The sequence below is a fragment of the Cuculus canorus genome, chromosome 2, assembly GCF_017976375.1.
Source record: "Cuculus canorus isolate bCucCan1 chromosome 2, bCucCan1.pri, whole genome shotgun sequence".
Classification (NCBI taxonomy): domain Eukaryota; kingdom Metazoa; phylum Chordata; class Aves; order Cuculiformes; family Cuculidae; genus Cuculus; species Cuculus canorus.
In genome coordinates, this window is record NC_071402.1 from 5437193 (window position 1) to 5453371 (window position 16179).

At 43.6% G+C, this 16179-nt stretch overlaps 1 protein-coding gene across 3 annotated transcripts in view; it reads right to left on the bottom strand.

The window, feature by feature from the left end:
* The window catches only part of DENND3 (DENN domain containing 3), a 54860-nt gene extending 40226 nt beyond the window's left edge, over window positions 1-14634 (bottom strand). The window contains exons 1-4 of one of the 3 annotated variants that reach the window (XM_054059731.1): window positions 14489-14634; window positions 5804-6080; window positions 4706-4821; window positions 3218-3357 (exon numbers count right to left, since the gene is read on the bottom strand). In XM_054059731.1, the coding sequence (XP_053915706.1) occupies window positions 3218-3357; window positions 4706-4821; window positions 5804-6080; window positions 14489-14572 (617 nt within the window). In that variant the 5' untranslated portion in view covers window positions 14573-14634. Of the gene's footprint in view, window positions 1-3217; window positions 3369-4705; window positions 4822-5803; window positions 6081-14488 lie in introns of those variants that run through there. The other 2 variants (XM_054059732.1, XM_054059733.1) reach the window with 2 other exon arrangements.
* Between the last annotated feature and the right edge of the window lie 1545 nt (window positions 14635-16179).

Here is a 16179-nt window from a genome sequence, read left to right on the forward strand (position 1 = left end):
AGGACAATACATGGTACCAACACAGTTGACAACTCCCCTATAATTATTCACATATTTACAAATCACTTCAGGTATGGATGGTGGGTTACTGACAAATCTGAAATCCCCTTAAAAACCAGTACAGACTAAGTTTAAAGGAAAAAGCCACACACAATAGTTAGTTTGGATGCTAATGCCTTAAATAGGTATAAAACCCTATGCTACTCTGAAATTCCCAATATAAGAAGGATATGGAACCGTTGGAATGGGTTCAGAGGAGGCCATGAAGATGATCAGATGGCTGGAGCACCTCCCATAGAAGGACAGGCTGAGAGAGTTGGGATTGTTCAGCCTAGGGAAGAGACGGCTCTGGGAAGACCTCATAGTAGCCTTCCAGTACTTTAAGGGGGCTACAAGAAAGATGGGGAGGGACTTTTTACAAGGACATGTAGTGATAGGATGAGTGGGAATGGCTTTAAGTTGGAAGGAGGAAGATTTAGATTAGATTAGAGATGAGGAAGCAATTCTCCACAATGAGGATGGCGAGACACTGCCAAAGGTTGCCCAGGCAAGTTGTGGATGTTCCCTCCATGGAGGTGTTCAAGGCCAGGTTGGATGGGGCCTTGAGCAGCCTGGTCTAGTGTGAGGTGGCCCTGCCCATGGCAGCAGACTTGGAACTGGATCATCATTAAGGTCCCTTCCAACCCAAATCATTCTATGATTCCACGATACATGACCAAGGCAGAAATATTTAATAATAACGTTTATAATATCCACCCAGAGGCTGAAGCTTGCATCTCTTAGAGAGTTAACTCCATCTGCTTCTTGTCTGCTCTAAACAAATACAAGAGACCTAGAAACATTTTTGTAACCTTCAGAATTTTGCATAGTTTTCCTCTAAACATTTTCCCACCTCACTTTCCCTGGGCTGTTTAAAAAGCCATTTGCAAACTGACTGCTTCTTCCAGCTCAGAGATGTCTCACTTCAGAGAAAAGATTCCTCATTTATGAATAGAATTGTAGAATCATAGAATAGTTATGGTTGGAAGGGACCTTAAAGATCATCTGGTTCCAACCCCCCTGCCATGGGCAGGGACATCCCACTAAATCAGGCTGCCCAAGGCCCCATCCAACCTAGCCTTAACACCTCCAGGGATGAGGCATCCACAACTTCCCTGGACAACCTGTTCCAGTGTCTCACCACTTTCATAGTGAAGAAATTCTTCCTAATGCCTAATCTAAATCTGCCCCTCTCCAGTTTATACCCATTCCCCCTCATCCTATTACCACAAGACTTTATGAATAACCCCTCTCCAGCTGTCCTGTAGGCCCCCTTCAGGTACTGGAAGGTTGCTATAAGACCTCCTCAGAGCCTTTTCTTCAGGCTGAACAAGCCCAACTCTCTCAGCCTGTCCTCGTTGGGAAGGTGCTCCAGCCCTCCAGTCACCTTTGTAGCCCTCCTCTGGACATTACATAAAACACTGATGAACACCAGAACTGCAGAGCTGAATCTATACTACTGATATTTTCCACCTAGTGGAAAGCTCGTGTGTAGTGACACCCCTCAACACAGGCTGAGTTCACAGTATAAAAGAAGCATGGATCCTATTATAAAGGCTGGATATAAACAGTAAAGCAGCTGGTATGTAGTTGTATAAACACACATCAGAGTTTACTTGGGATTTGAGACTACAGAAATGCAGCAATGAATCAGCTCCTACAATCAGCTGATGAAATTGCCTTAAACATGAGGAGTGGGAAAAGTGATCTAGGCAGGAAAGGCGAAAGGGAAACAAATCCTTTTTTATTTATCTTGATTCTGCACTAACCTGTGAATACCCAGTTTCCACAGTGTTGAAGTCCCCTGTCCACATTAAACCCTTTTGGTAATGCTTTAGAAACAACAGAGCCAAGGTAGCACAAGCAGCGTCAGTGGCGTGTTTGCTCATGCTTAGGGGTTGCCACAGTGACTCATTTCTGGTATCACAGCTCTTTTGGAGGCAACATCTGAACTGCCAAAGAGGAAGGCACTGCTTTCTTCCTCCAGGGCTCTCTTCACTGGAACCAGGGAAAGCCAGTCAGCGCTCCAGCCAGATCCCAGCCCACAGCACCAGGAACAAGTGGTGTATGGGGTGGAAAAATGAGTACTCAGTCTCATCTTGGTACTCAGCCGGGTTAGAGGCTAGTGATATACCTCGGCTGGAGCCAGCAGGCACACCCTTGCTTGCTCATCTGCTCAGCAAGCCTTCCGCTGGTCAAACAAACTGAAAGATTTACACTCTGACCTAAAACCCTAACATCTTAACTTAGGTATAAGAACTAAACACCTGCAAAAGAAACACACCCAACTTCAAACCTGACTTTAGAAAGCTTAACTGGAATTCAGTGAAAAAACTCTTCTGCCTTTGGACTACAGTCTGCAAGTGCAGATCACCCAGTAACATCCAGTATACAGAGACAGCCGCCCTGATGCAAGAAGCTTTTAATCCATTTCAGAATAGAAGCTCATATATTTTAATGCTTTAGCCATAAAGCAACACACAACCTCAAAATAGTTAAATTGCTAAATAACAAGTAAGAGTCACGTTCACTTATCATAGAATCATTAAGGCTGGAAAAGACCCCTAGGACCATCAAGTCCAACTGTCAGCCCGACTTATCTTTTAAGTCATCTACACTGAGGAGTATCTGAATGTTTCTAAGTAGTGAAGTGTTCAGTATCCTAATATCTTCTCTCCTAGTTTTACAATAGCCAAGTAACCACTGTACTCCCTCAAGCAACTTGGATTACCTGGTTAAAGTGTCATTACCTTCTTACTAATAAATATATTCATGCTGTAATGACATTTATTTGGTGCATTACAGAAAGGTTTTCGTGCTTTCAAAGCGATTTTCACCAGCATGACAAAATTATAGTTAACCATCTTCCAAAAAAAAAAACCCCAAATCTTCAACCAATCTGTTCCCTGTGAATTAGTATTTTCTAGACTTAACAAAAACTCAAAGAAAACAAATGCATCATCGTAAATATCAAGGAAATTAGTTATAAGTTGCACTTATTGTCTGGGAAACATTGATATCACATTTCTTCCTCTCCCACACACCTCACGCTACCATAACTTAAAACTCATGTTGGTTTTAGCATTATACACAGCTTTCCTGACCACATTATGCAACTTCCTGTATTAAAAACTCCACAGTTATTTCCAAGAGAAAGACACAGGACAGTAATTCTTACCAAGAGAGACAATCCTTGAGGGCATTATAATATGGATATCGCGATATAACACAAATAGCGAATGGTACAAAACAGGCAGGCATCTTCCCAGTCTGTGCAGATTCCCAGTGGGCCTGCCCATTCGAGGCAGTACAGCCATCCTGCAAGAAAACTACAGATTAATGTGTTTATGTTAATCATGAATTTATAGCTGATATTTTCTTGAGAATCCTAGAGATACAATAACCAATTCCCTCTATATTTCAAGGGGATTGGGATGCCTGTCTCCCTTAAGTTCTTCAGAAAACATGAAAGCTTACAAGACTTACATATACATATTAAAAAGAATTAGAGTGTAAAAGGTATTTAGAAAGAACACAGGGCACCTTCTTCATCAAAAAAGATGTCCAACAAAGTATGCTCCTAAATATCCAAAACTCTTAATTGAAGTCTGTAACAGTTTTTCCTAATGCAAAGACATTTCAAAGTATTTAATATACAACGGCAATCTGAAGTATGACTTGCTCAGTATGTACAGAATCATAGAACAGTTTGGGCTGGAAAGGACCTTAAAGCCCATCCGGTTCTGACTCCCCTGCCATGGGCAGGGACACTTTCCACTGGATCAGGTTGCTGAAAGCCTTGTCCAACCTGGCCTTGAACACCTCCAAGAATAGGGCATCCACTACTTCTCTGGGCAACCTGTGCCAGTGCCTCACCACCCTCACAGGAAAATTTCTGCCTAGTATTTCATCTAAATCTCTCCTCTTTCAGCTTAAAATCGTTACCCCTCATCCTATCCCTGCACTCCCTGATAAAGAGTCCCTCTCCACCTTTCTTGAAGGCCCTCTTCAAGTATTGGAAGGCCACTACAAGGTCTCCCTGCAGTCTTCTCTTCTCCAGGCTGAACAACCTCAACTCTCTCAGCCTGTTCTAATATGGGAGGCGCTACAGCCCTCTGGTCATCTTTGTGGCCTCCTCTGGACCCGCTTTAACAGGTCCATGCCCTTCCTGAAGATTCCAGAGATCAATGTAGGAATCCAGGTGAGGTCTCACGAGAGCAGAGCAGGAGGAGAGAATCAACTCCCTTGCACTGCTGGTCACACTTCTTTTAAGGTAGCCCAGGATAAAGTCGGCTTTCTGGACTGTGCACACGCAAGGTTGGCTCATGTTGAGTTTCTCATCCACCAGCACCCTTAAGCTCTTCCCTTCAGGGCTACTCTCAATCCATTCACTGCCCAGACTGTAATTTTGCTTGGGATTGCATTGACTCAGGTGCAGGACCCTGTTCTTGGCCTTGCTGAACACATGCGGTTCACGCAAGGTCACCTCTCAAGCCTGTCAAGGTCCTTCTGGATGGCTACTAAAAATCCCTCTGGATTCCTACTAACATAAAAACCTAACTGTTAACTGATTTCATAAATTAAATATGACATTATTTTGAAAGTGTTTTGTTTTATTTTATACATTTTCATATGCTTTAATAAAAGCATGAGTTAAATAACATACTTGCATACGCTGGTAGTACTGTGCAACAACACCATATGTTCTGTTACCACAGACATCTGTGAAGACCAGGAAATGAATGTGGTCCTCTTTTGGTTCAGAAGCTATATAAAGTCCTCCTGCAATGAAGACAGAAACCTTTTTTAACTACACATTTAACTACAGCTGCTTGAAAAGTGATTCGTGACCAATACTGTACATATCCACCTAATATCAAGAGAAATGTCTCATTTTAAGGGATTAAAATGCACACATATTACCTATTTGATATGAGGGTTGTTACAAAGGTTGTGAGCTGCACATCACTGAAGAATCAAAAAATATTATGTAATTATTCTGCACTTTAAGTGGCAAAATATGATAGACGGGGGCTGTTCATTTTTAATTTCCTTTCAAAATATTTATAAGGTCTGCAATACTGACATGCATACTAAAATTTCTGCAATTAAACCTGGAGGAAACAGCCACTACTGCAGGCACATTTTAATATCAAATGAAAAGTGAAGGAGTACACAAATCATTTTGAGGGAATAAAAAATTTAGAAGTATGTGCGTGCATGTACTTCTTTCAAACCAAGATTTATCAAAAAGGGCTAAAGCGACTTTCAGCTTCCCTTGCTTGCAGGTGCTGCAGCTGTTACTGCTAAGAGAGCTGTTCCACTCAACATAGCCACACAGAGTAAGGGTACCCAATTCAGGTAACAGTTGCTTTCATCACTGACCAGCTCACAGACACAGTTTTTATACTGTGAAATACAAAGAGAGAGAGAAGATGATCATAGAATCATAGAACAGTTTGGGTTGGAAGAGATCTTAAAGATCAACCAGTTCAAACCATGGGCAGGAACACCTCCCACTAGACCAGGCTGTTCAAGGCCAACCTGACCTTGAACACTTCCAGGGATGGGGCATCCAAAACTTCCCTAGGCAACCTGGGCCAGTGCCTCACCAACCTCATCATGAAGAATTTCTTCCTAATGTCTAATCTAAATCTTTCCTCTTCCAATTTAAAGCCATTCCATAATAAAAAATTAGATATTTGTTAATCCATAGCACAGCTATTAAAACAGTTCACATTACTAAGTGTGACTCCTACCATACCTGGGAAGCACAGCTGTGGCAAACCAATAAGATCAATGTCCTTTGGAACTGTAATATCTTCAGTATCAGGTGCTTTCTGCTCCCCGTTTAGGCTCTTGACAGTTTCAATCTTTGGTCTCTCTTTCTTCTTTCGGAAAGACCGCCGTTTACCTCTATTCAAGTTATTAGCGCTTGTATTAGTCACATGAATGTCATCTCTGCTGATAAACGGAGGCACAAACACAGAAAGAACTTCTGGATCAAGGGAAGGAAGACTTTTGGGTTTTCTTGGAGTACCCTATTAAAAAAAAAAGCAAAAAAACCCCACTAAGCTGACACTCTTACAGACAAAGGTTTTTAAACCATTTCTAGTCTTGTTTTCTCTCTAACCCTAAAATTGTGGAGTTAGAATATTTTTTTTCTTCATTCTAAATAATTAATTAATTTTTCCTTCCAATTTCTTGGTTTACATATGTTTATGCAAGAGGAACACTGGGCATTTTCAGTAGCCAAAGAATCATTCAAAACGCACCATATCAATATTTTGTCTTTGGCATAAGAAAACTAACAAATATCAAAGGTAATGTTTCCTCCTTTGAAATGTTAGGATTAAGCATAAGTCACACTTAAAAGAAACACCAGCAATAAAGGAAACCAGGCAACAAATACATGAAAACAAAGACAAAGAGCTAACCTCCTTAGATAAGTTTTTGTTCATCTTTAGGAAAAGCTACATTTTAACTCGGAATAACTGCTACAGAAAAAAAAAAAGCCAATAACAAAACCACACAAGCTTTCATAAGACAACTTTTAACTTTATGAGGCAATTAAGAAAGTACAATTAAAAATGACATTCACCGCTAAAATAAACAGTTTTAAGACATTGTACAAGAAGAAGCCATGAAAGCTTCTCCATATACTGATTACTACGTGCAACAGGCATCCTGAGAGCATGTATGACATTACATGTTTAGTAGGCAACTACTGCATTGAAAGCCCTCACTGGCTCGCTACAAAAACACATGGAGGAAGCGATCAAAAGAGGAGATTTCCTTATACTTGGAAGCACTTTCTGTCTTCCTGACATATAGTAGAAACAACTAGCTGCATTTTCAATTACTTCAAGACAATTTTAATTCTTCCTGCAAGATCAAAACAGCCAGTAAAAGCTTTGTTTAGTCAACGGAAGTTTGGAAACAGGAAAGGCGAGCCTCACTGTGGCTAAAAAGCAGTTTCTTTTTCAATTTTTTGCCAACCGACTGAAAGCTGGATGAAGCATATGTGTTGTTTTTACCTTCAGATATGATGCATCGGCATTACTTGTATTTAAGATATTCCCTGAGAACCAACACTGGCCCCTCTCATAATTTGCTTACTTTTTAAAACAGCTACAACATAAAGTTCTATTGCTTCACTGAAGACAATCTCCCTCCATTCAACTTTTGGAACAAAGAGTCTCAGCTTATTAGTCTTAGTAGGTGAGTCCACAAGTAACCTTCTTCATATTTGAGCGTCACAGCAAAAATGAGAAGGAATACTTACCTTCATGATACATTAGTTACTGTATCCTAAGATCCACCATATTCTATAGTAACATACTTGAGAAAAAGCATTTCCCTAAAAATAAGTGAAAAAACACTCTCGTAATGAACATTTGAGTCTGAACTAGAAAGCAATTAGAGTGGAAAAGATAAAAATTCAGGTAAGAATCCATCGTATAAACATAGAATCATAGAACAGTTGGGACTGGAAGGGACTTTAAAGACCATCCAATTCCATGCCCCCTGCTATGGGCAGGGACACCTCATCCAACGTGGCCTTGAACACCTCCAGGGATGGGGCATCCACAGCTTCCCTGGGCAACCTGCTCCAGTGCCTCACCACTCTCACAGTGAAAAAATCCCACCTTATGTCTAGTTTAAATCTGCCCTTCTCCAGTTTATAGCCAGTCTCTCCCCAGCTTTCTTGTAGCCCCTTTCAGGTACTGCAAACAACACTCCAGATAAGGTCTCACAAGAGAGGAACAGAGGAGCAAAATCACCTCCCCTCAACCTGCTGCCCACGCTTCTCTTGATGCAGCCCAGGACACAGTTGGCCTTCTGAGCTTTAAGCACACATTGCTGGCTCATGGGCTCATGTCGAGCTTTTCATCAACCAGCACCCCCAAGTCCTTCCCTGCAGGACTGCTCTCAATCACATCATCTCCCATCCTGTATTGAAACAGTGGATTGCCTCGACCCAGGTTTAGGACCTTGCACTTAGCCTTGCTGAACCTCATGAGGTTCAATCACGCCCACTTTTCCACCCTGTCCAGGTCCCTCTGGACTACATCCCATCATTCCCATGTGGCAACTGCACCAGTCATCTTGATGTCATCTGCAAACTTGCTGAGGGTATGCTAAATCTTGCTGTCTATATTACTGATGAAGATATTAAAGAGCACTGGTCCCAGTACGGACCCCTGAAGCACACCACTTGTCACAGATCTCCAAATGGACTTTCAGCCATTGACCACTACTCTCTGAATACGACCATCCAAACAATTTCTTTTCCACCAAACAGTCCACCCATCAAATCCATATCTCTCCAATTTAGAGAGAAGGATGTTGTGGAAGACTGTGTGAAAGGCTTTACAGAAGTCCAGATGGATCACATCCACTGTTTTTTTCAGGATATTTAAGAGACAGCAGTGACTTTAAAAAGCACATTACGAATCAGGCTACTGAGCGCCATATCCTCCCATGCTAAAAACTCCCAGTGTCTTTTTCCTTTCCTGGCAGCTGACATCCATTTCAAGTGAAGAAACTGGAAATGCAGATGAATCCAACATGATCACTCTCAAAACAACATGCAGCCAAACATTTCAGAAGGAAATTAAGAATTAAGGCTCAGCCCTGAGGCCGTTGTGCAAGAAAAACACAGACCTACCAAAACAGTAGCAACCTCAACTTGGCAGATTTGCCCGGCAGAGGTTTTCATACAAAGTTGCTTTGACAGGGCAGTTCCCTGGCTTACATTGAAGGCATCTCTGTGCTACCAGGCACTGGATGACAGCCAGCAATTTAAGAGCATCACAGTGTAACAGCTTCTAAAACGGCAGCTCCTTAATGTCTTGAACTATAATATTGAACCCACAGAACAGCACTGTCAACGCTGACCCAGTGACTCAGTCAGCAGCACTCAGGTCAGCTCATATTAATGTCTGCAGCCAAAGTTGTACTTTCTTACTCTTTCAGTTCAGGGAGAGTAAATAGGCACCAACAGAACAACATTCACTGGTTTCTACTACTCTTTGAGCATCTTACATTCTCTGCTTCTACTGTTACTTCTTCATTTTGAAATGCTTCTCTTCTGTTGCTTTTTACTATCAAATGTCCTTGCATCAAACATAGCTTCTTATAAACATTAATGCCTTTTCTTTCCTGCAACTCTGCAAGATTCCAGAAATCTGGGATTTTATTCCATCCCCATTTACTGACTTGTTACAATGGTGCTGTGCAGGACACAGACAAGAAACAGACTTTTTACAATGACTGGCCTATTTTAGACACAAACAAGAGTGTTGAAATCACAGACCAGTGTGTGATCTCAGCTACTTGGTGTTTCCTTCATCTCATTCTCCTCTTCTCATCACTAAAAAAGTTAATTTCATTGTGGATGTCATGAAATAACTGGCTTCTTTAAGGAGAAATTGGGCAGGGAAAAGTTACAAGCCTTAGAAAAATTACGTCTGGAAAGGACCTCTGGAGGTTCTAGTGCAACTCTTTGCTCAAAGCTACGATATCCATTAAGGCCAACCATATCCTGGACTGCATCAAAAGAAGTGTGACCAGCAGGTCAAGCAAGGGAGGTGATTCTGCCCCTCTGCTCTGCTCTCATGTGACCACACCTGGAGTCCTGCACCCAGCTCTGGGGCCCTCAAGGGCCCAGGAGGGACACATTGCCATTGGAGTGGGTCCAGAGGAAGCCACAAAGATCATCAGAGAGCTGAAATACCTCTCCTACAAATACAGGCTGAGAGAGTTGGGGTTATTCAGCCTGAAGAAGAGAAGGCTCCAGAGAGACCTTGTAGTGGCCTTCCAGTACTTAAAGGGGGCTAAAGGAAGAATGAGGACAGACTTTTTAGCAAGGCCTGTTGTAACAGGACAAGGAATAATGTTTTTACACTAAGGGAGGGCAGATTTAGACTGGATACAGTGAGGGTGGTGAAATCCAGAACAGGCTGCCCAGGGAGGTAGTGGGGGGCCCATCCCTGGAAACATTCAAGAGCAGGTTGGATCAGGCTCTGAGCAATTTTATCTAGTTAAGGATATCCCTGTTTACTGCAGGGGTGTTGGACTGGATGAGCTGTAAAGGAGATCCCTTCCAACCCAAAGCATTCTATGGGTCTATGATTACTTTGAAGTTAGATCAGGTTGCTCTGGATCTCATCCAGTCAAGTTTCAAAAATCCCTTAGGAAGAAGATTCTTCCTGCCTTGTGCTCCAGCCCTCATACAGCTTAGCCTCTTCCAGCCTCACTCCCATATGCCAGCAGTTCTCCAATATTAAGGTATCCAAGTTTGGGAAAGTACTCCAGAGGTGACATCAAAAGTGTTGAATAACAACAATAGCAGTAATAATCCCTTCCACTCCCCTAATAACGAACGCTCAGTTGGATCACACTTTATTTCCTTGGCAAAACTTGACGCCCAGGGACATGACAGGAGAAAACGAAACTGATTTGGCAGTTCTGTCCGCGCCAGCAGGGCCAGCAAGAACAATGCAGACACTGTGAGAGCCAAGATCTGCACCACTGACTGTGGTGGGCACATACAGAACCCAGCGATGGAGCCAATCAGAAGATCCGAGACATCTCGATCCACTCCCTATCCAACCTGTACTTGTGCTTGGGATGGGCCCAACCCAGGTGCAGGACCCTCTGTCCAGGTCCTTCTGGATGGCATCGCTTCCCTCAAGCATGTCGACCGTGCCACTCAGCTTGGTGTCATGGGCAAACTTGCTGAGGGTGCCCTCAATCCCACTGTCCATGTCTGCAACAAGGAATTTAAAAGATACCAGTCCCAATACCAACCCCTGTGGAACACCACTTGTCACTGGTCTCCACTTGGACATCAAGCCCAGAGAGTTCAGTTTCATGAGCTTCAGTGCAACTGTAACTTTGTTCCTGGAATTTTCATAGACAACAGGACAGTCACATATGACTTCTCTCACTTTGGGAGTGGTTTATACCATATTCTCACTGACTTCATTGACCTTATTACCCTGTATCATGATAAAGTTAAGAATGCACCAACACACTTTCAAGGCCAAGAACTGAAGTGCTATCAAGTTTTTTGGGATGTGGTTTAGTAGTTGGGCTGACAGTTGGATTTGATGACTTAGGAAGTCTTCTCCAACCTTAATGATTCTATGGTTTTTGCCCTGCTGTTTCACCTGTAAATATCAGCAGAGATTCACTACTTTCCACTGAAATGGTCTTATTTTCTCTCAATAAGGTCTCTGCTTTCCACATTCACAGAAATTAGACACAAAACATATTCTACTGTTTCTTCACATAGACAGTGCTACAGAAGGAACAAGAAGTGGAATAAATCTGTAAACTTGCTCTAACGGAGTGACTGAAACCCCTGTGGTGTAGCAGCTTGCAGGGGTATTAGTGTAGTTAATACCAACCAGCGTAGGGATCACTTTCCATTCTGACACCTATTTCATACCATGAGCAAAGAAATAACACTGTAGTGCAATTGGAATACTGGAATGGCTTCTACTTTTTGTAACCAATTCTTATTTGTTGTTCTATGAATTTTTTTAAAGCAATGAGACCAAGCTGAGCAGACTGGAATGTAAAAGAAATCCCCCTGCTTTTGGGTTTACTTCCTTCGGAACACACACAAACGCACACACACACACACACACATCCACCCCCTCACCCTGACTTCAATAGCCTGGTGGTGACACTGATGACACAATTACTTCCCCAATTCGAATGTACACATGAATGAGATCCTGGAATTTGACTCAATCTTAAAGGTTTTTCCCAACCTAAACGATTCTGTAATTCACTGGTATCACTTAGGAAGCTGGCATCAGTGAAAGGCATCTCCTGAGCGAGTGAGCAGCAACAAGTTTAACAAAGACTTCTTTATCTGACTCTATTAGAGCGCACAATCAAATTCAAGTTCAAGCAAGACAATCAAGATCCTGGGAGCAGCTTGGCTTTTTGGCACGTGCTGGAACCACAGCAGGGTGGCTCGTAGGTACCTAACAAAACAACCAGCACCTTTTTAACCAAGCAAAACAAGGAAGAGCACTTTAATTGCTAACTCACTTGTGAAGTGGCTACAGTCATAAACAAATTGTAAACCACATATTTAAAGCAGAAACCAACCCATCGACTTCTGCCTTATCTGAATTGCTTATGCTGTACCAAATTCAGAGTAATCACTGAACTTTATCTCTATACAGGGATTTAGACCTCATGTTGTCCTAAGAATAGTTTTATTCCCATAACATTAGCTTTTATCTCCAACAGAAGACAGGAAATGGGATATCACCAAGTAAAGGATGTGCATTGTTCAAATATTTTGCTGTTTCTGCAAATTCTCCATCTCAGCTCAGAAAAAGTAAAATTACAAAATGAACAAGTGGAATTACTTCACACCGCTACCAAATTATCCCCACTTTGTTGAGTAACTCCTGTCAAAACTAGCAGGGCAAGGCAAGTGATTCCGCCCCTCTACTCTGCTCTCATGATACTCTACCTTGAGCCCTGTGTCTAGTTCTGGAGTCCTCAGCACAGGAAGGACATGGAGCGCTTAGTGTGAGACCAAAGAAAGCCACAAAGATGATCAGAGCTGAAGGACCTTCCATAGGAGGCTGAGAGTTGGGGTTCTTCAGTCTGAGAAGATGGGCTTTAAGGTCCCTTCCAATCCAAAGCATTACATTTTAACAAGGCCAAATGCCGGGTCCTGCACATAGAATCACAGAATCACAGAATAGTTAGGGTTGGAAGGGACCTTAAAGATCATTTAGTTCCAACCCCCCTGTCATGGGCAGGGACATCCCACTAAACCAGGCTGTCCAAAGCCCCATCCAACCTGGCCTTGAACACTTCCAGGGATGAGGCATCCACAACTTCCCTGGGCAACCTGGTCCAGTGTCTCACCACTCTCATGGTGAAGAAATTCTTCCTAATGTCCAGTCTAAAATTGCCCCTCTCCAGTTTACATCCATTCCCCTTCATCCTATCGCCACAAGCCTTTATGAACAGCCCCTTTCCTGCTGTCCTCTAGGCCCCCTTCAGGTACGGGAAGGTCGCTATAAGATCTCCTCTGAGCCTTCTCTTCTCCAGGATGAACAAGCCCAACTCTCTCAGCCTGTCCTCGTTGGGAAGGTGCTCCAGCCCTCCGACCCTCTTTGTAGCCCTCCTCTGGACCCGTTCCAATAGTTCCATATTCTTCTTATGTTGAGGATTCCAGAACTGGACACAGTATTCAGAATGAGGTCTCACACGAGAGGAACAGAAGAGCAGAATCACTTCCCTCAACCTGCTGGCCATGCTTCTTTTACTGCAGCCCTAGGCTGCACAGTTGTCCTAGGCTGCGAGTGCACATTTCTGGCTCATGCTGAGCTTCTCATCAACCAGTACCTCAAGTCCTTCTCTGCAGGGCTCTCAATCAGATCATCTCCCATCGTGTACTGAAAACAGAGATTGCCCCGACCCAGGTGCAGGACCTCACACTTGGCCTTGTTTAACCTCATGAGGTTCACTCAGGCCCACTTCTCCAGTCTGTTCAGGTCCTTCTAGATGACATCCTGTCCTTCCGGTGTGGCAACTACACCACTCAGCTCGGTGTCACCTGCAAATGTGCTGAGGGTGCACTCAATCTCACTGTCAATATCATTGACAAAGATATTAAACAGCACTGGTCCCACTGGTTGTTTTGTCCCCACTTGGGACAAAACAACCCTGTGCAGTGCTACAGACTAGGGGAAGAGTGGCTGGAAAGCTGCACAGAGGAGAAGGACCTGGGGGTGTTGATTGACAGCTGACTGAACAGGAGCCAGCAGTGTGCCCAGGTGGCCAAGAAAGCCAATGGTATCTTGGCTTGTATCAGAAACGGTGTGACCAGCAGGTCCAGGGAGGTTATTCTGCCCCTGTGCTCGGCACTGGTGAGACCACACCTTGAATCCTGTGTTCAGTTCTGGGCCCCTCACCACAAGAAGGATGTTGAGTCTCTGGAGTGTGTCCAGAGAAGAGCAACGAAGCTGGTGAGGGGACTGGAGAACAAGTCTTACGAGGAGCGGCTAAGGGAACTGGGGTTGTTTAGCCTGGAGAAGAGGAGGCTGAGGGGAGAGCTTATTGCTTTCTAAAACTCCCTGAAAGGAGGTTTGTAGAGAGGAGGGAGCTGGCCTCTTCTCCCCAGTGACAGGGGACAGGACAAGGGGAATGGCCTCAAGCTCCACCAGGGGAGGTTCAGGCTGGACATCAGGAAAAAATTCTTCACAGAAAAGGTCATCAGGCACTGGCAGAGGCTGCCCACGGAGGTGGTTGTCACTATCCCTGGTGTTTAAAAGACGGGTAGACGAGGTGCTCAGGGACATGATTTAGTGGCAGACAGGAATGGTGTTGGACTCGATGATCTAAGAGGTCTTTTCCAACCTAGTGATTCTATGATTCTACGCCCGCCCCGCACCCCGCTCACCTGCAGCAGCGCCCGCACCCGCTCCCTGGTCACCCCGACCAGCAGGCAGATCTCCAGCAGCCCCGCGGGCAGCGCCTCCTCCATGGTCCCGCCGCGACTCTGCGACCCGACAGCGGCAACGCCAGCGGCGTCTCCCCTCCCGCTCGGCCTCGGCCCCGCCCCCTTCGGGCCACGCCGCGCTTTGATTGGCTGCGCCTCCAGTCTCCTTCTGACGCCTGTGACTAATCAAATAGCTGCAGCTCCGCCTCGCTCGGCTAAGCCCCGCCCCCTCAGGGCAATACCGAGTTTTGATTGGTTACATCTCCCGTCGCTCTGACATCCTTAACCAATCATGATGCTGCTACAGTGTTCCCGCCCCCCACGCAGCAGTGCGCCCCTCCCCTGACAGCAACTCGGCATTTTGATTGGTCACCCTTGCCCTCATTCTGAAAGGTTTGGCCAATCAAAATGGCAGGACGTGCCTGGAGGGCGGGGAGGGTGTTAACCCTTCATTGCCCGCTGCCTGAGGAGGCGCGTGCTGAGAGCTGTGGGCGGGGGGTTGAGTGGTGCTGAAAATGCAGGCAAATAAACTCTCTTAAGTTTCATTTTGCAGTTTTAGAAAGAAAGCATCCTTTATCAGGCCGGGGCAACATGAGGCAGTGATCTCCATTAATCACATGCAGCAAGGCAAAAGCTGGTTGGGTATATTTCCAACTTACATGCACGTGGATAAATTTTACCAGAAATCTTATGCACATTTCGTTAATTTCCAAATATTAATGTTATTATGAACTTCACAACAATCAAATCTCGTGCTAATTTGCAGCTTTGGAGCCAGCTCTCTGCTTGACCTTGCATTTTGAGATAAATACTGTGAACAGAGCCGATCACGGAAGAAGAGACATCTGTTCAGCACAAATCATACTTCATACAAGGTGTTATCAACTCCCAAAGAACAAAAAGTGTAACAGTGTCTGGAAAGACACTATGTGAAAAAAACATGTTATAAAATCCATGCTCTCAGAGGGACATTCTCTCTAACTTTCAAGAAATACAGTTACTGGGATGAAAACTTAACTCTACTTTAGCTTAAATCAAAATATTCCACTTTCTTTAATAGTATTATTATAGTATTATTATTTATTATAATAGTATTATTATTATTTATTATAATAGTATTATTATTTAATAGTATTATTTTTCGTATTATGAGAGTTGAGGGTTGAGAGATGACGGCTGAAGGCTAAGAGCTGGGTGACACCAAAAATGCAGGCAAATAATCTCTATTAAGACTCATTTTGGAGTTAGAGAAAGTAAGCATCCTGTATCAGGCCAGAGTAATATGAGGGAGTGATCTCCATCAATCGTGTGCAGGGAAAAAAAAGCTGGTTGCAGATTGTATTTCCCACTGACATGCATATGTACAAATTTTCCCAGAAATCTTATGCATATTCTATTACTTTCCAAGTGCTAATTTTAATGTTGTTATGAACTTCACAACAGTCAAATTGCTTGCTAATTTGGAGCTTTGGAGCCAGCTCTCTGACCTTGAGAGAGACTGCAAACAGAGGTGATTATAGGAAAAGACACATTTGTTCAGCGCAGATCAAGATGTAACTGTCTGGAAAAACACTATTTGAAAAAAAATGGTGTAAAAATACATGCTATCAGAGGGGCATAATGTGTAACTTTCAAAAAATACAATTACTTAG